Source organism: Haemorhous mexicanus, chromosome 5, assembly GCF_027477595.1.
Source record: "Haemorhous mexicanus isolate bHaeMex1 chromosome 5, bHaeMex1.pri, whole genome shotgun sequence".
Taxonomy (NCBI): domain Eukaryota; kingdom Metazoa; phylum Chordata; class Aves; order Passeriformes; family Fringillidae; genus Haemorhous; species Haemorhous mexicanus.
The window spans coordinates 29,480,390-29,501,904 of NC_082345.1; the positions used below are offsets into that span (position 1 = coordinate 29,480,390).

Below are 21,515 nucleotides of genomic sequence, written 5' to 3' on the forward strand. Positions count from 1 at the left end.
AGAAAATTGTATCCAGAAGCAGCACTCAGCAAGTGAACTTATAGAGACATTAAAATCTATTCTGGTGTCTGCATATGTTCCCCTGAGACTGTGAGAAAGTGGTCAAGGTAATGCATATATTAAACATCCCACCTGTATTTAGGTGGTCTTTACAGGCTCAGGCTCTCCTCTTGTTTCCTTTTCTGCATCCTACCATAATGACATTGCCATTCCATCGAAGCTGTTTAAATGCCTTTTTGTTAGAGGTGCCACACTGAACTGAAGAAAGCCCTCCTGGTAATTCTGTTTCATGGATTTGCCCACATGTATCAGCAGAGTGCCACTGCATGAATTCCCTTCCTTGTCCCAGGGAGCTTGTCACAAAAATCCAAGAAAAAATATTTTTCAGTGGATAGGCTAAGGCAAACAGGGAAGGGGAAGACATATTCTTGCCTTTGAGTATTGTTCCCTTATTCTCCACCTCAAGAAGTACCAAGACAGAAGTTAACAAAACAATGTCCATGCCAACACACCAGTTCCATATTCTGGAACTACCTCCAGCTGGCAGGAGCTTGTTGTTAGCTGACCATTGCTGTGAGCAGGAGTAATCAGAGAAGTGGAGCTACTAATGGTGATTCTGAGCATCATAATGATAGTAATCATATACTGCTTCCAAAGCAGCCTCCAGAAAAGTACTAGAAGTACAGAAAAAGCAATAAACTTGATTCTCTTTACTTAGAGCTGCCCTTTCATTAGATGCCAGTCTGCAGGAAGGACAAGTTTGACTGTAACAAGCCTGCTGCAGCTGAAGCTTTGCTCACATGCCCATCAGAGACCATGGTGATGCTCTGGAGGAGCACAGATGTGAGTTCTGAAAAAGGTCATGTAAAAGCTGAAGAAGGACATCCTCAATGTCCTCGATGTACTTTTGCTGCCAGTTCTACTTTGAGCTCATTACACTGATAAAGATAATTCAGATCAAATCAGTTCCTTATGCCACCAGAATAAAAATCACAAAACCGTCTGAACAGGATCGAAAAAACTTGACCTGTTGAATTTTCATACAAGTGCTTTCTGCAAAAAGCAGACCTACCTTGATGACAACCTAACAGAAAGTAATCAAGCTTTAAGGTCTCTAGAATATATCTTACTCTCCCCAGGCTGTCAGGACATAGCTTGTACAATTCACAAACTTGAAAGTCATATTTCTCAACTGTAGCTAGCAGATATCTTCTCCATGGATACAGGATAGCAAAAATATTTTAAAACTGCAGCATACAAATGAGGACTCTCAGCTTACTAAGAAACAAAAGAATAAAATTCTGTTGTACACAGATATGTTTTGAACACATTACCAATGACTTCTGTGATGTAGAAAAGCCCTGTGAGTATCTAAAATCAGTTGTTTCCTTTGAACATCAAAGCACCAAATCTGTCCATCTGGTCCAAAATAATTTACTGAGCATCATCAAAGTACACAGGTTTCCAGGAACTCAAAATAACCTCCTCAAACCACTTATATACGTGCAATAATATGGTTTGCTTAATAGGCCTTCAGCCAGAGTCTCATTTCAGGCTTCTTGACACTAAGGAGCCCTTGCCAATTGCCACCAACTACTTGCAATCTTCCGAATATCTCAGGATCTCCACAGATCCTGTCTGAGCCATGGATGTATGAATGACAGCCTGTTGCTACCCCACTGACAGTGGATGCTCCCCTTAGGAAACAGGTTTCCTTGCTCTAGCCTAAAGACTGCCTTTGCAAGTGAGCTGAAAGGATCACTGAAATTTAGAACACCATGTAGTTCAGGTGTAGGTAGAGTTGATGATGTACCCAGTCATTTTCCCTCCTTACTGCCCTTCTTAAAGGCAAATGTTTAATAGCCAATCAGCACCTTAGTTTCAAGCCATGAATTTGTTTTCCAGAAGTGGCTCCCCTTTTCCATGTTTACAAACCCTGGAGGCTGTGAGTGCTAAGTCTGTCTGAAAACTCATGCCTTTTCCTCCAAGGTAAAAATTCTACATTTACTTATAGTAAACAATTTGTTTACATTCTTAGATTGGAATGGGTTGAAACAAGAAAGGTGGATGATTGTTGTCACCACTGGTTGAATGGCACAGTAGTTTAGTTTATTTACTTTCTTATTATAAACTTAAGAAAAACATTAATTCCTATAGATTGCAAATTAGTTAAGGTTTTTCATATTTATGCAGATATTTTGAATTTTATCATGGTGTACGGACCAATAAATGAGTACAATATTATTCAATTTTATATTTAACATTACTTACCTAAATTTGTCAGGAAAAGAGCAACTTTTTCATACAGCTGTAACAGAGAAGAAACAGCCTCTTAGTTACATGGCTGGCTCAAAAATATAAAACTGCTTTCTAGGGAGAGAACATGTTAAATCTGACATGCAGACGATTTCTGTGATGTTCTGATAATGACAATAAAACTACATAATAATACAGCAATGATATAATCAAACAAGGAATAGTAAAGTTTTTATATCTAATGCTCATCCATAACATATGGATTGTCCTTGCCATTGTCCTTGTTTTATATACAGAGTGAAAAAGGGTGAGAGAACTTTTCCAAAAATAAAAGAAGAAACAACAGCATGACTGAGATTTTTGTTTTAGTTACTTATGGAACATCCACCTCACAAGAAAAAAAATCACCCTAGAAGAGCATGCTATGGTATGTTGGATATGTTGATTATTTGGGGCTTTTTGGTTTTGTTTGGCACTTTGGTGCTGAAAGGAAAAACACAGGGGGGACAGGGTTACTTCAGAGAATATCTTCAGTAGTCCTCACCACCAGATACATTTCTTACTCTGAGCCAGTGCCATTTTTTTAAATCCTAAGTGGTGATTTCCACACTTTCAGGCACCATGCTCTCAAACTCTCCAGGAGACTCCAAACTTCATTAGGATTACAAAACCAACTTGGAGGGTTTTCACAATCGGTATTTGCCAAGAAGTTTTGAACTATTAACCACATCACCAACACCACCAGTATTAGAGTAAATTAATACAATGATTTCCATTTGCTTTAAATGAGTCTGGAGCCTGTTCCTACAAATTGCTAAATGTCCTTAACTCTCACTGATGCCTGCAGGAATACAAAGCTTGTAATATTTCAGTCTCAAGTATTTACTTACCTGTTGGGGAAGATGAAACAAGAAAGCCTTACAAATATGATTGCCTGGCAAAAGATTTTGAGAATATAGAAACTATAAGCGAGATTGAAATGAAAGCAAGCTTTGACATCCCTTAGTTACTGAACAACAGGAAAACAATGGTGTGGCCGGCTGAAGGTAATCCCTTTTGGATGATACAAGACCCTCTGCAAGCAGGCAGGTCCAAGGGTCTGAGCAGACCCTGCCAGCTTGGCAGAAGGGGTCCGAAGAGTAGGTTTTAGAGTTTAAAATGTAGCACAATATGGTAATGTAGTGATTCTTATAGGCTGTATGTAAATGCTATAGGATTTGTATGCTGTACTAGATTGGTTAGTGAGAATCAGAATATGCAACACAGAAGATGATTTATTGTATTGTAACGGGAACTTCGCTCTCTTATGCTCTTGCTTTTGCTCTTGTTCTCTTGCTTTTACTCTTGCTCTTAGCTCTTGCCTTTTTACGTTATTACCCTCTCATTCTCTCTCTTCTCTCGGGCCTGCTCCGAGCTGCAGCTGGCAGCTCCCAGCAGGGCCCTGTACCCACGCCCTTTGCAATAAACTGCAAGTTCCACGACTTGGCTTCAGAGATCTCTCGTCTCCATCCGTCCCGACCGTGCTACCCCCAGTCTCGCCTACAGATTGGCGCCCAGACGTGTTCGAAGGGCCAGTTCAGCTTTTCCACCTGTGGGAGACTTCTCCATGCACGGTAACTAATGACCAGTTATAGCCGCCTTAAAGGTGTCGTGAGCACGGCGTACCGTTGCTGCGCAGCGTGAAAGCCGGAGCTCTTAAATTTTGCCGAGGCAAACCTCGAGCACGGGGAGTCGTTACTACGTAGCGATTACCTGGAGCTCTCGGAGGAAATTGCCTGGCGGTCCTCGAGCACGGGTGGCCGCTGCCGCGCAGCAGCTACCTGGAGCTCTTTGAGGAAGTTTGCCGTGGCAGCCCTCGAGCACGGAGACGTTGCTGAGCAGCGCTGACCGGAGCTCTAAGGAGGGACTCTGCCACGAGCAGCGAGCTCAGGCGAGCGCTGCAAAGCACCGCCCGCACTGGAGCTGTGAGTGCAGACCTATCTGCGAGGTCCCGAGCACGGAAAGTCGTTGCCAAGCAACGCTTAAAACCGGAGCTCTGAGGAGGGACCTGAACGCAGCGTCCTGAGCCCCGACTGGAGTGCCTGGCCAGCCCCCCGTGACGGAGCTCTGATTGAGGACACTGCTTCTGCGACATCGAGGTTGGTAACACACTGGTCTAATAATGGGACAAACTCACTCTGCCCACGATAGAGATCTCTATAAGCAACTAAAGCATTTATTGAGTTCTATGCCAAGTCAATTACCGAAACAGGAGTTAAAAAACCTCTTAGAATGGACTTTAATTAATTTCCCAAATGCTGACCGTTCAGCTGTCTTTACCAGAGACTTTTGGGACACAGTTGGAATTAAGCTCTTTAATAGTATTTCCCGCCGAGATATGGCTGCCGCGGAGCTAGTCCCAGCTTGCAGGGCGCTGGTTGAGCTGTTTGCTGCACGGGGGATGCCCGCAGCAGTCGCCCCGCCAAGCTCTGGTCCCGCTGCGAGTCCGCCCCTTGCCGCCGCGAGTCTAGAACAGGACACGACCCCCGCCTCCCCGTCGGACCCTTCGGCTCCGGTACCCGCGGTCTTGCTCACCCCTGCCTCCCCGCCCCCCGCCCTTGCGGTTCCAACACCCGTCCCCCCAGACCCTCCCACCGCTCCCGCCGTCCCCGCCTTTGCCATCCCGTTGGTCCCGGCTACCGCGGTCCCCGCCCCCGGTTTCGCCATCCTCGCGGCCCCGCCCCCTAACCCCGCCTCTACGAGCCCGCCCACCAGCGTCACCGCGGCCCCACCCCTCCCTGTCCCCGCCGGGCCCGCCGCCTCCCCCCAACTACCTGCGAGTACAGCCGCTCCTCCCGCCCCCCAAGTCCCCTTCGCCCCTGCCAACCCAGCGCCGGTGGTGGTCCAAGCCCCGTCCGCCTCCGCCGCGCTGGCGTCCCCAGCGCCCCTTCTGCACGTTACCGCGGGAACCCTGCCCCCCTATCCTGCCGTTCAAGCGCATGCAGCACACCCCGAGCTGCCCACGGTCCCCGCGGCAGAGCAGACGCCTATGGCTGACCCCGTCCCTGCCGGCGTTTCAGCGCAATCCCCCAGTCCCAGCGCAGCGCCGCTTGCGCTGGGACCGGGGCTCCCCAGTCCCGCAAGCCGTCCCGCAAGCCATCCCGTACCGGCGCCGCGGCGGCTAAACCGCTGGCTGCAGCCCCTCCCGTGCCTGCCGCCGCTCCAGCCCAGCCTCCCGTCAGCGGCGCCCCTGCCCGCCGGGGCGGCAGCCACCCCAGCCCAGCTTACGAGCTCCCAGCGGATGCACGCCGCGGTCCAGCCACCGACTAGCCCACCGCTCGCCATGCCCCCCCCGCAGCAGATTCCCGCCGCCTCCATGCCGCTCCTCCTGCCTCCCGCCACCCCGGGATCATCGCCCGCTGACGAGGCTGCCCCGCCGCCGCCCGTGGTCGCCTTCCCGCTCCTGCCGCCGCCGCTCGCCACCGCGGCCCCGAGCCAAGCCGTGCCTTCCCCACCGCAGCCTCCCGCTTCCGAGCTACTGCATGGCGCGGCTCCGCCGCCTACTGCAACCACTGACAGCCCATCGTTCCCTTCCACGACCGCAGCTGCAGCCCTGTCTCCCGTTTCCGCCGCTCTACCACCTCCCGCACTCCCCGGCTCGCCCGCCACCGCCATCATGACTCCCCACGCTGACCTAGTGACGCAACGCACGCATGCGCAGTTGCTACAACCGCCGCACCAGCAATATCACTCCGCGCCGCCTCATCCAACCACAGCGCTGCTTCCGGGATTAGCCACACTCAACAGTTCCATCTCCCCAGCCCAGCCGCCGCCGGATCTACACACGGCACCACAGCAGACTGTTACTGCAGCGCCTTGCTTGTATCCTTCCGCGTCGCTCCCTCTGCCGGACCTTGAGGACGCGGCCACAGCCACATCACTGACAGATCCCTCCGCAGCTCGCAACCCTGCACAACCGATGCCTAATATGCCTCCGCTGCCACCTCCTGCACCTCCGCCGCCGCATCCCGCAGCCGACCAAAGCAGCACCAGATCACGACCGCATCTCCTCGAACACCCAACTGCGTATTCTCCTTCCACTCTCCCAGCACCGAGTGGGACTACCTTGTATCACGATTCGTCCGCACAGCCACATCCATGCACACAAACCGTGCAACGAGGAGGGGGAGGGTGGAATATGACAGCTGCTTTAATAAATCCAGAACAGACAGAAAATTATTTTGCCCCTGCAAATGTCAACCCTCTGATCCCAACACAAAAGAATTTCGAAAAAGAACTGTTCCCAAATAGCTCCAAAGTCCCCCCAGTGCTTGGGACAGATTTCTCAAAGCAAAATGAGACACTAAACCCTGAAAATCCGCTAGCATTAATCCAAAAATTAGAAAACTCACAAAAATCTTTTGATAATTTTCAACTAACAGACTGGCATGAAGTCAGACGCCAGATTTGCAAAGAAGAAAGTCTAAATCCTTTAGCTATGCCTGTGCTATTCAGCCAGCAAGCTGGTGGTCCTAGAACATGGGTGGCTATCCCACCTCATGAGATAAAAGAATTGCGAAAAGCAATAAGGGATAGTGGTATCTGCTCCCCATATTTTAAGCAACTGCTGAAAAGTACCCTGGAAGGACATACACTCACACCAAATGACTGTAAAAATCTCGCTAGCATAATTCTCACAGACTCACAATATATGCTGTGGGAACTCAAATGGAAAAGACTGCTTACAGGGGTACTAGCCGCTTATAGACAAAGTACTGATGCAGACCTTCGTACCCTTGTCATGTCTAAGCTGACTGGTGACCCTCCTGATGATCAGAATGATAATCAAGTGAATTTACCCAAAACAGCGTTAGATGACATTAAAAAGATGGCTCGCAGAGCCTTTTTACAAATTCAGCCTGCAGGAAGTTTTGAAAAAGCCTATAATCTGATTAGCCAAGAGTTGTCTGAACCATTTACCACATTTGTGGACCGGGTAATCCAAGCAGCAGAAAGGCAATGCGGTGATGATATAGCTCGCCCAATAATGATACGGGACATTGTTGAAAATAATGCCAATGCAGAATGTAAAAGAGTTATCAAAGCCCTAGGAAAAGAAAAACCCACAGTACCTGAAATGATTGATGCCTGTAACAAAATAGGGAGTCCACAGCAAGTGGCAACTATCCAGGCAAATGAACTTGGAAAAACTCTAGGAGAAAAAATTGAAAGGACTCTTACAACTCAAACAGTGCGAGCAGCTGCACAGGCAGCACAAGCAGAAGCTTTACCTGTAAATCAACCAAAGACAAATGTCTGGGTTGCTTTAGCCAAGTCTGCAGGCTCTGATACCATCTGTCTATCTGACACAAGCCCTGACAAACCCTTTTCAACCTGTTTAGTTGGAGTACCTTTCCCAGAAGGTTTTGATAATGTTACTTTTGAGAAATATTGGCCATATGATGATCATCATGTATCTCCAACTCCCAGCCAGAAACACCAAACTTATATTGATAATTCTAAAGTTGATAAATCTGACCTTCAAGAGCTAGAAATCCTAGGCTCATTAACTATGGATACCTGTTACTTCTTTCATTTCCTAGGAGAAGACGGCCCTCATTTAAACGTTACCCCTTATCACCCAGCTTATAGCAATATGACTTCTTGGTGTAATCAAACTAAGCTTCTTACATATGATGAACCTCACGCAGATCGTTTTAACAAACTTCCAATTCGATTCCCTAGAGGAATCTGGCTCATCTGTGGAGACAGAGCCTGGCAAGGTATACCCTCAAAAATAGATGGTGGCCCTTGTGCCTTGGGACAACTTACAATAATTGCTCCCAGTGTCAAAGAGGTAGTCAAAAAGAAAAGCAGAAAGATTAGGTCCTCCTGGGGGCATCAATATGAAAGCAACTGTGATAGTGATTTTCACCCTTGGAACTCTGGAAAATCAATTGTTGCAAGCATTTTTCTACCTCAGTGGGGTTCCTCAGCTGCATTGACACAATTAAACAAGTTAGGGTGTTGGCTCAGCAAAGAAGTAAATGCCACCTCTACTGCAATCAGTGACTTGTTGACAGATGAAGAAGCGGTCAGACATGCCACTTTACAAAACAGAGCTGCCATTGATTTTCTTTTACTAGCACATGGGCATGGTTGTGAAGATTTTGAAGGATTGTGTTGCATGAACTTATCTGACCATTCTGTTTCCATTCATAAACAGCTACAAAACCTAAAAGATTTAGCTAACAAAATCACAGTAGATGACCCATCTTGGTTAGACAGTTTGTTTGACGGTTGGAGCTTTGCACCTTGGCTAAAGGAACTCTGTAAAATAGGCTTGATTATTCTAATAGTAATAATTGTAGTTTTAATAGCAGTACCCTGTATAATTCAGTGTGTGCAAAGAATTACGAGTAAGACAGTATCAAATATTTTAGTTGTTCATCAGAACGGGGGAGATGTTGGGGAAGATGAAACAAGAAAGCCTTACAAATATGATTGCCTGGCAAAAGATTTTGAGAATATAGAAACTATAAGCGAGATTGAAATGAAAGCAAGCTTTGACATCCCTTAGTTACTGAACAACAGGAAAACAATGGTGTGGCCGGCTGAAGGTAATCCCTTTTGGATGATACAAGACCCTCTGCAAGCAGGCAGGTCCAAGGGTCTGAGCAGACCCTGCCAGCTTGGCAGAAGGGGTCCGAAGAGTAGGTTTTAGAGTTTAAAATGTAGCACAATATGGTAATGTAGTGATTCTTATAGGCTGTATGTAAATGCTATAGGATTTGTATGCTGTACTAGATTGGTTAGTGAGAATCAGAATATGCAACACAGAAGATGATTTATTGTATTGTAACGGGAACTTCGCTCTCTTATGCTCTTGCTTTTGCTCTTGTTCTCTTGCTTTTACTCTTGCTCTTAGCTCTTGCCTTTTTACGTTATTACCCTCTCATTCTCTCTCTTCTCTCGGGCCTGCTCCGAGCTGCAGCTGGCAGCTCCCAGCAGGGCCCTGTACCCACGCCCTTTGCAATAAACTGCAAGTTCCACGACTTGGCTTCAGAGATCTCTCGTCTCCATCCGTCCCGACCGTGCTACCCCCAGTCTCGCCTACACTTACCCCCACAGTGCATATCAGCAAAGTTTCTTTTTATTTGCAGTAATCCTTAGAATCTCTTGCTTAAATTGAGTTATGTATTGTTTGCAGACCAAACTGCCTGCTTAAGAGCTGAAATCTCTCATCCATGTTAACAACCACTTCATGCTTACTTGGAATAGCTTTCCACTGCCTTTGGAGTAAATGGTTTTGTTTCAAGTAATGAAAAAGGTAGCTTCTTCTGGGTTTAAAAGCATCTCTTAAGGGCAACTGTAAATGTGCTAAATGTCTGGGTCGTTTATGTCCTGGTCCCAGCAGGAAGTGTGTTTTTTTTACAAATGTTCACTGCTCTGCAGAAGGGTTTATTAAAACTTCAATTTGTTGCTATTCCATTTGGAACAGTAAGACTGTGTTAGAGATTCTGTTAACAATGTTTGGATCCAATTGTCTGCTACTGTCGTTTATCAGTACTTCCCTCAAGAGGGCCTGTTTGGGATCATATTCTGTATTTCCCACAGGCAGTATTCCTGGAATTAAGCGTTTTACATAGCCTAGGTAAAGCCAGTGATTGTTTCCAGGTTAGGCTGTAAGATTATCTGGGAGACATGATGCTTGAGGGTCACTTTGTTTTGTCTTGTGCTCAGAACCTCTGGTCTGGAATTTTCTTGCAGTCTAGACCTTTCCCCTGATGCTTTGAGAGGCTTCCACTTGTGTCAGAATCACTGCTGGTTTTCAAGTCTTCTAGCAGTGAATTCTCTACTGCTGTGCACATCTTGGTCTGTTCTGGTGTTATTACAGTATCTTTTCTTGCTCTTCTGGCACCTTTCTTGAGTCACAGCTCGTGCAGGATTCTACAACCTGAATTGCTTCTGGGGATTTTTCTTCCACCAAGAGAAATCCCACGATTGCCCTTCTGTAAACTACACTAATCCATCATGGGAAGCAAGGGATTATGTTCCTAAAAAACATAATCCTTCCTTCCTTTGAAAAACTCCTGCAGTTTCATATTTTGTGGATCTTTTTCTTCCATAAGCTCTATCCAGATCTAAGGTTTATTGAATGGTGATGGGTATGAGGCTAGAGAAATCCATCTTTGCAGTGCTACACTTCTTTGATTGTTTTAGGAAATAAAACCAAGTTTCTCAAAAGGCACCTTCAAGCAGTCTTCCATTATTTCAAAGAAAAATCTCAGAGCTGTTAAACTCATTGGGAATGAAGAAATTTCATTTGTGCAGCATTTCTTTGCTGCTGCTTCACTGCATATACAATGACTTACACTGAGAGCTTGAAAATGGATGTTGTACTGGCATAGATACATATATATAGTTTTCAATTTTTTTTCTTTTATGCTTATTGTGTGCTCTATGTGGAGTAAAGAAAATCCCCCAAAGCTAGAGACAAACCCCAATAAAATAAAAATAACATAAAAGAAGAGAGCTCTCAGTACAATCTCAGACAGAAAATCAGCTTCCTCCTTTCTGTCCTTTCTCAGGCTATAGTCCCACCAAAGGGAAAACACAGGAAAAACAACATTTCTGGATAGACTGTCTTTGTCACTAATCCAGTCTTGCCTTCTTCCTTCTTCAAAGAAAGAAGCAAAGTCCTCCACCAAAGACTCTTGGAATTTCCTGTCATATAAAAAAGGAGCCATCAAAAAGAATTTTTAGGTTATGGAAATGCTTGGATATTGCATAGAGAAGAAAGAAGTCTCTAAGCCAGCCTTGGAAATGAGCAGACCTGAAATAACATTTCATCTTTTCCCTAGGAAGGAAATCAGCATATCTCCTGGAGTGAAGCCTAACAAGCTGTTTGCAGAAGATGCTTGCTGTTGAGTAGGCAGAGATACACTCTGGCTCCAGTGCCTGTCTGGTTTGTAGGCTGAACCCTCCTTCCCCTAAAAGGCATTTTTATAATGTCAGTTGACAAAACCTGGTAGTGAAAGGCCATACACATCTTGCCAAGAGGAACAAAGAGCAGACACATTGCTATCAGAGCAGCATACAGGAGTATCAGCATCTCAATGGAAGGAGGAAACTCATTCCCCATCTAATCTATGCTCTACTCTCTTACTGGGACTGTTGCTACATAGAAATTCCATTTTTGTCTTTGTCCCAAGCCTGGTTCCAAACCAGCCCACAACAATAGTGGGCATCAGCCAGCCCCACTGCAGTGCACCCAGGCCATGTCTCTGGTGCACTCTGGCAAAGGCTTTGGGCAGCTCTGGAACAAATCTCATCTGCTCAAGCCTTGTGAAGCTTTCAGCTCAAGAGAGTTCTGCTTATGGACATTGTGTCTGTATATGCTTGTCCTCCCTGGAAAACTACCATGACAGCTGAAATTGGAATTACTGACAATAGTGTAAATAAGAATTAGCTTTGTCACTGTATTAAAAAAAAAAAAATCAAAACACAATTAAAAAGAAGAGTATTAATGAAGTGGACTGAAAACTGCATACATATAAAAGGGAAAGAAGTGGCAGAGGATAAAGAAGGGGTATGGCCATGTCTCCCTAAAATATTTACAGAATATTTAAACATACTTTACATAATATTTTGGGATTGGAATTGCCCTTTATATAAATAGTGAATGATGTCCATGAACAGTAATTCCATGTCTGGCTTAGCAAGACACTTCACTCCTGCTCAAAAAGGAAGTGAAAGCATTTGGTTGTCTGCTGACTGAGATATCTACTGCTCTGATGGCTTAGGTATAACTCTGGATATCTTAATTTTACTCACCACATTCAGTAGCATGATGATGCAAAAGTTGATGCACACTGCAGTCCCTGTAGTTGCAACCTGAGAGTTATTCCTGATTAAAGCCCACTTAAAGGCAGCAAAAGTGCTGACAGTCACAACACGGTAAATAACAATGCCAAAAACAGCAGCAATCACCACACAGATCTAAAGGAAGGAAAAAATCAGAGAGAAGAACCTGAAAACTTCCAGTGCAACAGGAGTCACTTTCTCCCTGAAACTCTCAAAATTAAATGAAAGACTTTAAAAGTGCATTCCTTTTGATTCCAGAGGAAGGTTTCAACATGATGATTTTTTTTCTTGTAAAGTTCTTTTTATTTCTCTTAATGAAAAATATAGTTGAAATAATATTAAAATATTTTTTAGTTTTACACATTTTCTTGAAAATCTTCCTTGCCCTTAGCATTAATGTGGGAAACAGTATTGCCAGCTCTGGGAATTAGAAATTTTCCTTATCTGCAGATGATGTGCAGAGGCTAGTCTCAAGCTGCTGTTGCAGCTTGATGGTATCATACTTGGGATGGATTTCGTGATTTGATGGACTTCACACTCCACACTTATGTCTCCCATTGTAAGCACTGCCTCAAAAACAGCCCTGCCAAGCCTGCCTAGCTAGCTGTTTCTTCCTACAGTTCTGGAAAGTTTCTATCAGTTCAATTGCCCTTGGGATTTCTTCTCTGATGAAACTTTCAGCAAATGTGACAGTCAGAATGAGAAAGCCACAGCTGAGCCAGGCTGCTTAATGACTTAATGTTCCTTATGCAGCAGTTGAGCTGTATTATTTACTACACTGTGAGAGTCTATGCTGAGAAATTTTGGGAACTGCTCCAACTTGAAGTTTGGTAAGTGTATATCTCCTGTTATAGGTGTAGTTAAAAAAAATCATTCTTATCTAAATGGTCAAAAAAAGTGTAGATTTTCTAACTTGCTGGAAGCCCATGCTACGCCAACAATAAAAATAACTTCAGTGAAAATAACTTTTGTCCTGTTTTAAGGGCTGTTATGAGGACAATAATTTGTGCTGCACGCAATTTAAAACAAGGCTACTCTCTCTGGAACTTTGAGTAAGATCTATCACTGGTCTAAGAAGATCAATGACTGAGTTTGCATAAGGTAAAATGCTTCCACCCTTCAAGAAAAAAACATGGGGAAAACATACAAAATATGGGAGTTGCAGTATCAATTCTGAGCAGGGACTGCAGTCCTGAGTACGTGTCCTCAAGGGCTGAGTCAGGGTGTCCATCCACCTGACGTACCAGAGTACAGTTCATCTCAATAATGCTCTTGCCTTTTTTGACCTAGATTGTTTTGGACAATTTTGGACCCATCAGTTTCTTGCTGTCCTCTGCCCTGTTGCTGGGTTAGTTCACCTACCTGGCTCTCCACAGCTCTTGAGGCTGTACACATCTATCATTTTCTTGTCTCCTGGAAAAGCCCCAGTAAATTCCGTGGCAGTCTGTTGATTCCAGACTAGCACTGTGTTTTCAAGACCAGCACTACCACGCCTGTTGCCATGTGAATAACAGCCCACATCTGCATCACTGAAATTAGAGGATGGGGGTGTTTCTGCAAAAGTGCATGCAGCTCTCTGTTAGGAGAGATTTTGCTGCTCCTTTTAGTTTTGCATAACTACAGGGATCAATGCATCATTTTAATCAGGGAACATTGGTTTCTCCATTTCGACTGCACTTAGGAATATGAACTCTCTTTCCTCATCTCCTCAACACACAGAGAAACAAGGCAGCATTAACATCATTAAGCACTCTAGGCATCCTATTTAGGTTCTCTGGGAAGTTTGCAAAGAACAGCTGCTTCTCCAATGGCAACTTTCTCCATCGCTCTGCACTGTCTACACAGGGAAGGCTACCAGTAGCTAATTCAGCCAGCTGAAGCTGGTGCCTGAATGTGATAGTGTCACTATTCTGGCTTGTGTCACTACATACAGTGTCACAAGTGCAGCCTTGAAGGAAGGGATTAACCATCTGTGAGACTCAGTGAAGAGTGAACCAGTGTAGGACTTGACAGAAACTCAAGTGATTTTCTGTATAGATTTTCAACATGCATAGAGCTTATTCCGCTTTCTAGCAATCATATCCAATATTTACCTACTCTACTAGCAGAGATAATGATATTTTGTTCTTTTTCAACTGGTAAATAAATAAAAGTTCTCAAACCATAAAAAATATTCCAGATGCAGAAACGATGAGTCTGCTGCATTTATCTGCAAATGCTTGATAAGGCTCTGGCTTCCCGGATATGGGGTTCATTCGTTCTTTCTTGGAGTATTTGGCTTCAAACTGAGGACGTATTTCCTCCTAAAAGAGCAGACAGATAATGTTCACATACAGCACAGCTAGGAAAAACTCTGTAGGAAACTTCAGATCTTTTATCAGATCACTCTTCTGGGGAATTAAATCTTTGAATTCAGCAGCTGGCACAGCTACTATAAAAGCTGAGCTGGGAAATCAGGTCTCCTCCATGAGAACTAGAATAAATCACTGTACCCATAAAAGTAAGTACTGAAAGTATTTAGTAAAATCCCCAATTAGCTATTCCTCTAAATAATGCTCTTTCAAAACTATGTGGCTGCAAGACAAATTGTTTTAAGATTGATACCACAGAATTTTTCAGAGTTACATTATCCTATTGATACTGGAAATTTACAACTCAGAAAAAAACCCAAACCAAAACAACAACAACAAAAAAACAACCTAATGACCAAACCTCCTTTTTCCAAGCCTAATTGCTGATTGTTAGGCAGTTGGTTATGCTTCCTCTGCCAACAAAACTTCTCAGCATTTGAAGAAGGATCCATGCCATCTAACACTGCTCAATTACTTCTTAACTTGGACAGTATTATTAGCAGGAACAACTTTCAGCAGCATAAATGGCAAAGCATGCTTTGCCATCAAAAACCCTGTTGTGAAATGAAACCTGGGGATTACTTGGGGAGAGATTTGGTTACATCTGTTCACAGCATTGCCAGAAGACAGGATCACCCCATGTGCAGGTGACACCTGTGGCAGTGCTACCCCTCTGCCCTAACATCACCAAGATCCATGTGTCCTGTGTCACCTCGTTCCAGTCTGGCATCCAGGACGCTGTCAGAGGTGAGATTAAAGCACCAGGCTGGACTCTCACAAATGCTGGCAGATATTGGAGCACAGTTTGTAGCACTCTGCTGTACAGTGGAGAGGTGCTCCGTGGTACAGCTGGCTACAAGGGAGCAGACAAGAACCAGCTGACACACTGCAGTCGCTTCCAGCCCTTCAACTGCATTGTAACTGAAGTCTGACTGACTGAAGTTGGAAATGCCCAGACCTTAAATGACTGCACTGAAATAGGTGAATGGTAACTGCTCACACAAGTCTTCAGAATGTGAGTAAAGGTGAGATATCTTAAAATCCTACATATTTTTTTAATAATTCCCTGAAGAGGAAGGGGGGAAGAAGTCATGTCTCATTCTCCTCATTCCAAGTGCTGAAGTTGCTTTCTCAACACGGTTAATTTCCAAATTCATGCAGCAACCTGGTAACAAGTTATAAAAAAAAATGAAGAGGCATGTATGCCTAGCTGCAATGCCTCTGTAACTAATTATGTTCTTGAGGGAAGCAGCCTTACCTCAGCTATACAAGAAGGCAAAGCATGTTTCTGTGGAGACAGAGTAATACCTTGTTCTTGTTCTATTTTACTCAAGCTGTTCCTGCCATATCAGGGCTGAAGGAAGCTGAGCAGACCATAGTCTGGCAGAAGGAACAATGTAAGTAGCATTCCTGTGTGCCCAGGGGCATGAAAAAGGACAGAGTGTGATAGCTGTGAAGCAGGGCTCCTGAGAATTTTACCCCGTCGATTGCGCAAGGGCTCTGCCAGCTGGTTTGTCAAAGACAAGAAACCTTTACTTTCTGCACCCCTCTCTGAGCCAAGGTTTGATTATCTTTTACAATCTGCAGTGTAGGGAAGTTCTTATCATATCCACATGTCCTGTAATCTCCAGCTGATGCAAGTAATGCAAATGCTATTTTTAGACATTCTCAAAAATACTTGGAAATCTGGCATGACACTTTGTACCTGTTTAATGATACTCAGCAATGCTTGGGCAAGTAAACAGTACTGTGTCTGGCTGAGGTTAATGATACGAAGAAGGTGACACTGAAGAAACAGAAAAAATATGCTACAAATAGCAACAGAAGCCAGATTTCATCTGGGAGTGCCAGGAACTGCATGCAGTTGGTTTTTGTGGCATGCCCACCCAAGGCGCGGTTGCTCTCCATGTCTCCCACCTTACACCTGGCTTGCAAGAGCAGGAAATCCAAATATGTAGGGTTGAAAGAAGCAGGACACTCTCAGCTTATATCCTCAGACTGAGAGGCCTGGACATTGCAGGGGTTGCTGCATGCCTTTCTTGGATGAGAATCTAAAGTGGTGAGGAATTCACTAGGCTGCATATCTGAGTAAGTGCAATTCTCCTTTCCATTGTCTTCACTGTTTCCTTTATTTGTCTCTTCATTTAGGACACGAAGGTGATAACAAAGAGAGAGGAAGCCTTATAAATGGTGTTTTTTCAGTGTATTGTTGCTGGGAATTAATAAATTTCCCTTTGTAATAAAACCCTTATTTTTCAATTTGACAATGAAAATTCAAGCAAGCAAAGGCTAGACACATATTGGTAATAAAATAACAATCTTCATTATCAAAAGCTTGAGATTTAAAATGGTAATTAGAACTCTTTAATCGATGTCTTTGAAACAACTAACAAAAGCCATCCGCTGATTTTTCCTAGTGATAACTGAATGGAAAGCAGAGAGGAAATTTAATTAGCAGTGATTTTATTAGAAAGCAGCTCTTTAGGAGAAAAATTTTCACCTTCTGGAGTCAAAATTCTCATTGGCATCTCACTGACATGCAACTTCCCAATGAAATTCCACAGGATGAGTCTTTTCCAATCTACATAAAACAGACTATTCTCCTCACTTCCCATTTCTCACACATGGATAATCCCAACTTTTTCATAAGAGAAACCTTATTTCATGAGAGAAACCCTATATGTGTGTATTTACATTACACATTATATGGAGTAATGTGAATTGCCTTAGACCATGTATTTGTGCTCTAGAAGAGCTACTCTAAATTTCTTTGTGAAATACCTCCTTTTTCCCTCAAGAATTTTCTAATCCTTCAACAGGTAAATTATTGAAATAGTCCCATCCTTCCTAGTCCAAGCATATTGTCCTCTATGGCCCAGATGAAGAAAAACAATTTGTAGATTGAAAATTTGAATCTTCACCACTGGTAGAAGTATAGCATCCACAGAAGTAAGTCTCCAAGCAAAGTCTGTGGTTTGCAGGTGAAGACAATGGAAAAGTGAAGAGGTGGGCTTTGAACCACAGAGCAGAGAAATGATCTCCACACTTTCATGATGAGCACCTGCTTCCAAACTGTGTCTTTCTCAGGAGGAGAGTGCAGTTCCAATGGAAAAGTGCAGCATAAGATACTCAAGCAGAGGAGACAGTGCCCATTGGGCTGACCCCAAAGCTGGGACATGCTTAGCTGTGCCATAGGTGTGGGCACTGGGGGCTGTAGCATCTTCAAAAACATTTTGAAGATGATTGTCTCCTCTGGGAGACAATCAGCTCCTACTCTTTGGATGCCACTGCACGCTGAACAAAGGAGGAGCTGATGCCTCAAACGCCAATGAGATACTGATGCTCTAGTTACTGGACACACACATCTTTGGGAAGCAGCCTGCTGAGTTCCTATGAGCACCTTTAACCTCTAATTTGAGAAAGGTACAATCTGGCACACTGCTTCTGAAAAAACTTCTACCTCCTGCTGTAGAGACTTATAAGATTCCCTCTAGAACTGAAAGGAGGTGCACTGAATAGCTCTGGAACAGGTACAATCACCACTGCTCCTGACAGAGGTCTTGTTGACACAGCTGACTGGAAAAACTCTGGTATGAGAATAGAAGACCAGCTGACAATCAACAGGGAGCAAGTATCCTCTGAAAATTACCAACATGCAAATATCATCCTGCAGGCCAAACTGAAATAATCTGCCAGGGGAATAGAATTATATTTTATTAATAAAAGGAAAAAGAAAGGAAAAAAAAAAAGGAAGGGGAAAAAAATTTGAAGGGTCACTTAAGGACAACCTTACCAGGAAATTCAATATTTGTAAATGAACTGATCAGAGAAGATTCAGGTGGATGGCTTTATAAACCAGCATAATCCCAAATCCAGGTAGGTTAAATGGTGAAAGATGAAGATATATAACATCCCAAACTATAAACATCTGCAAGACCAGTCTTCCTGGGAAAAACATAAAGAGGGTCTCATAGTGCACTAACTATTGTACTTTGTTTGTTTAAAGGCTCCTTCTCATTCCAGGGACACAGAGGAAGCTATAATTGTCACTTGGAAATTGCAATTTGGTACAGCTTTTTCTTAGCTGTCAGCATCAGCAGCAGTGGCTTTTTTTGCAACTAACCTTGAGAAGACCTGATCCCTGCAGGCCAACCCTGACCACTATGTGAACCTCAGGCAGGACTGTCTCAATCCTTTTGTGACTTGTCAGCCTGGGCAAGAGCAGCCTGCTAATCTCAGAAGAGTTGAATCAATATTAGAGTATTTCCAATAAATAGGAAGATAGTCCTGGGGTATCACCCAGAAGGAACTGCGTATGTGCACAGATAACAACATTCCTGTTGTTATAAAGAAATCAATTTCCAGTTGTGTAAGTTATTTCATGTTGCGTTCTTGGGTTATTTTCTCAGTAATTAAGCATTTAAAAGAAAATCCTACCAGCAATTCCACCATTTCATGGCCTCATTGAGCTACTTTGCCTCATACAGACAAAAATCCCATAACTCAGAAGTCTGATTCTCTGCTGTCAAGATTGATAAAAAAGAAAATCTTCCACCAAAGCAGCAATGTAGAGGTTCAACTTCACTGAGGCCACTACAGCAGCCTCTTACCATCACTCCAAGAGCTTCTGTAGAATAAGGGGAGCAGATTTATAGACACCTATATGTCCAAATCCCACTGGAGTAGCACTTTTTCTTCAACACTCACTGAATCTTGCTTTTCTCCTGCATAATAAAGCCTTCTAGTTCTATTTAGACCTGAGTTCTCAGTCCCAAGAGCATGTGGTTTCTTTCTGGTGACCATCAGAGAGGAAAAGATTAAGGCTATTTTCTGAAGTTTAGCGTCCTCCCAAAGGGAATTTCTTGTACCAACACCAAATGAATTAAGTTCTCTCTCTCTCTCTCTCTCTCTCTCCCCCTCTGAGATAACCAGCACCTGAAGGTTCAGAGGCTGGTACAAGCTTCAAAAGGCTTTCCTTCCATCAACACTCTCGGTGGCAAACTAAAAGAATAGATAAAAGCTCATTTGCCAAAATTCAGGGGACACTGGGCTGTCAATAATTTCCATCTTACAAAATAAAAATGCATTTCTCCCATAGTGCATTTTTCCCTGAAATCTCTCAAATTAATTTAGATTTACAAAAGTGTGAAAAAAAGAGGACAGTTTGGCCTGGAGAAAGTTTCTTTACATTCCAGAGGAAACATCTGAGGAGAAAAATCCTTATTTCATAGTTTATAAAGATTTAAAGAATGAACTGAAAATAAATGCAAAATAAAACCATACATTTTCAACCAAATAATTTTGTATTAAAGACTAAGAAATACATTTTTTTATACAAACCTCTTCTTCTTCCCAGTCTATCAAGTCCCAATCATAAGCAATTACTGCTCGCCTTCTTTTCCAAAACTCCAGAAAAACAGTAGCTAGAGCAAGTAGGGAAAGAGATGCAAAATTGTTTTTAAGTCAAGAAAATGTTAATGACTATCACAGAACTGTTGAATGAAGCTGTTACATTATTTTAATTTCTTTGCATAAATGGATTCCTTTGAACAGCAAATCATGCTGATGATCAAAACTGCTTTCAAGAAGCATTGCTTTCTAAGGATTAGTTTGCTTGCTTCAAGTATGATTGAGGCTTTAGAGATTTCATTTTGTGCTAAATGAGAATGTTTAATTTCTAGCCAACCAAAGGAGTGCTCTCAAAGAATAAAATCGTTCCTGTGAGTCATCACTGCTAGATAAAGCAGATTTCTGATGAAGCTAAAGGTTTCTTGGGGCCATTGCACATAATGGAGCAACTTTCTTTCTTTGAAGACCATTTGCATGACACAGAAACCAGAACCCAGAGAAAGCACAGTCCAGTGCGTTTGAAAATGTGCAGAGTACTACTGGGGAAATGGGAACTTCTGGTTTACACCTTTTTAATTCAACTCCTTTTATTTTACAGTATGTGAGTTCATATGTAGGCTGTGGTGTTCATGTCTGATAATTAAACATTGTGTACTACAGCCCTTATTGATGGAGTTCAAGATGGAGTAACAGGCCTGCACATGACTGCCATGGGAAGATGACTGGGAGCAAAATTAGAGAAAGCTGGGAGGTTGTGTTCACATTCTGAACAGAAGTTAGAACAGTACAGAAATTACAGGGTAAAACAGAGTTGCTGCTGCCTGGGTGGAATGTAGGTGGCATGCCTCAAACCCATTCCACCATGCCTCCCCATAGACCCAATCTGCAAATTTAAGCACATGCTAAGGGGAATGGAATGGAGGGTGGAGCAGAATGGAGACACAGAGGTCAGGCTCTGAAGTAATCCTTGCCAGGAGGGGAACCTGATGGTCCTTCGCAGCTGGTGATAAACAGCACAGCACCCGTCAGCCAGGGGACATAGGAGAAGGTGTCTTGCTGCTGAGCCAGCAACTGTGGTGAAATTGTTGTTCCTGAATGAACTGGGTTCTTTAAAACCTAGCTGTATTATTAACACACACCTCCATCCCAGAGTTACCTGCCTTCAAGGTACTCCCCTTGCTGGGCATGCACTTTATATTTCATTGACTATATCTTTAGGAGAGAAGTGAGAGAATTTTACACCTATCAATACTAAAGGTGTGTATCACTAGAGCCACTCAAGCTCCATCTAAATCTAAACAAATAGTCTAAAAGTAAGTTAAGAATGGGGAAAAGTTACAGAAGACTCCATCATAACTCCTGGGATCAGGGGATGGGCTGAACCTGTCTCCTCCTCCAAAGGAATGTCTATTGGGTAATAATCATATTCTATGCTCACTGAATGATCATCTTGAGCTAGGTTTGATTGATGATTAGAGCTTGTCTGGGTATTGCTTTGAATACATTTTTGCAGTCAGCTACTGTCACTGCCAATCTTTGAACTTTAACCTGTCACAATTTTCCACTCACTGTTTCTATATTAATAAAGAGTGCTGTCCCCATAACTTTTGGTGTGAGTCCTTCAAGGGCTCTGGCAGTTGTCAGCAGGGCAACATACTTGAATTAAAGTGTGAAGACCTGGGATGGGGGTCTCTCTTCTGCTGTTGGTGTGTG

The 21,515-nt window shown here is 43.5% G+C and overlaps 1 protein-coding gene across 1 annotated transcript in view; it reads right to left on the reverse strand.

The window, feature by feature from the left end:
* Positions 1 to 21,515, reverse strand: part of ANO4 (anoctamin 4) — a 79,218-nt gene that overhangs the window by 18,043 nt on the left and 39,660 nt on the right. Inside the window, exons 11-14 of the mRNA XM_059847921.1 lie at positions 19,794 to 19,876; positions 14,265 to 14,405; positions 12,073 to 12,237; positions 2,272 to 2,308 (exon numbers count right to left, since the gene is read on the reverse strand). Of these exons, the coding sequence (XP_059703904.1) occupies positions 2,272 to 2,308; positions 12,073 to 12,237; positions 14,265 to 14,405; positions 19,794 to 19,876 (426 nt within the window). The remainder of the gene's footprint in view (positions 1 to 2,271; positions 2,309 to 12,072; positions 12,238 to 14,264; positions 14,406 to 19,793; positions 19,877 to 21,515) is intronic.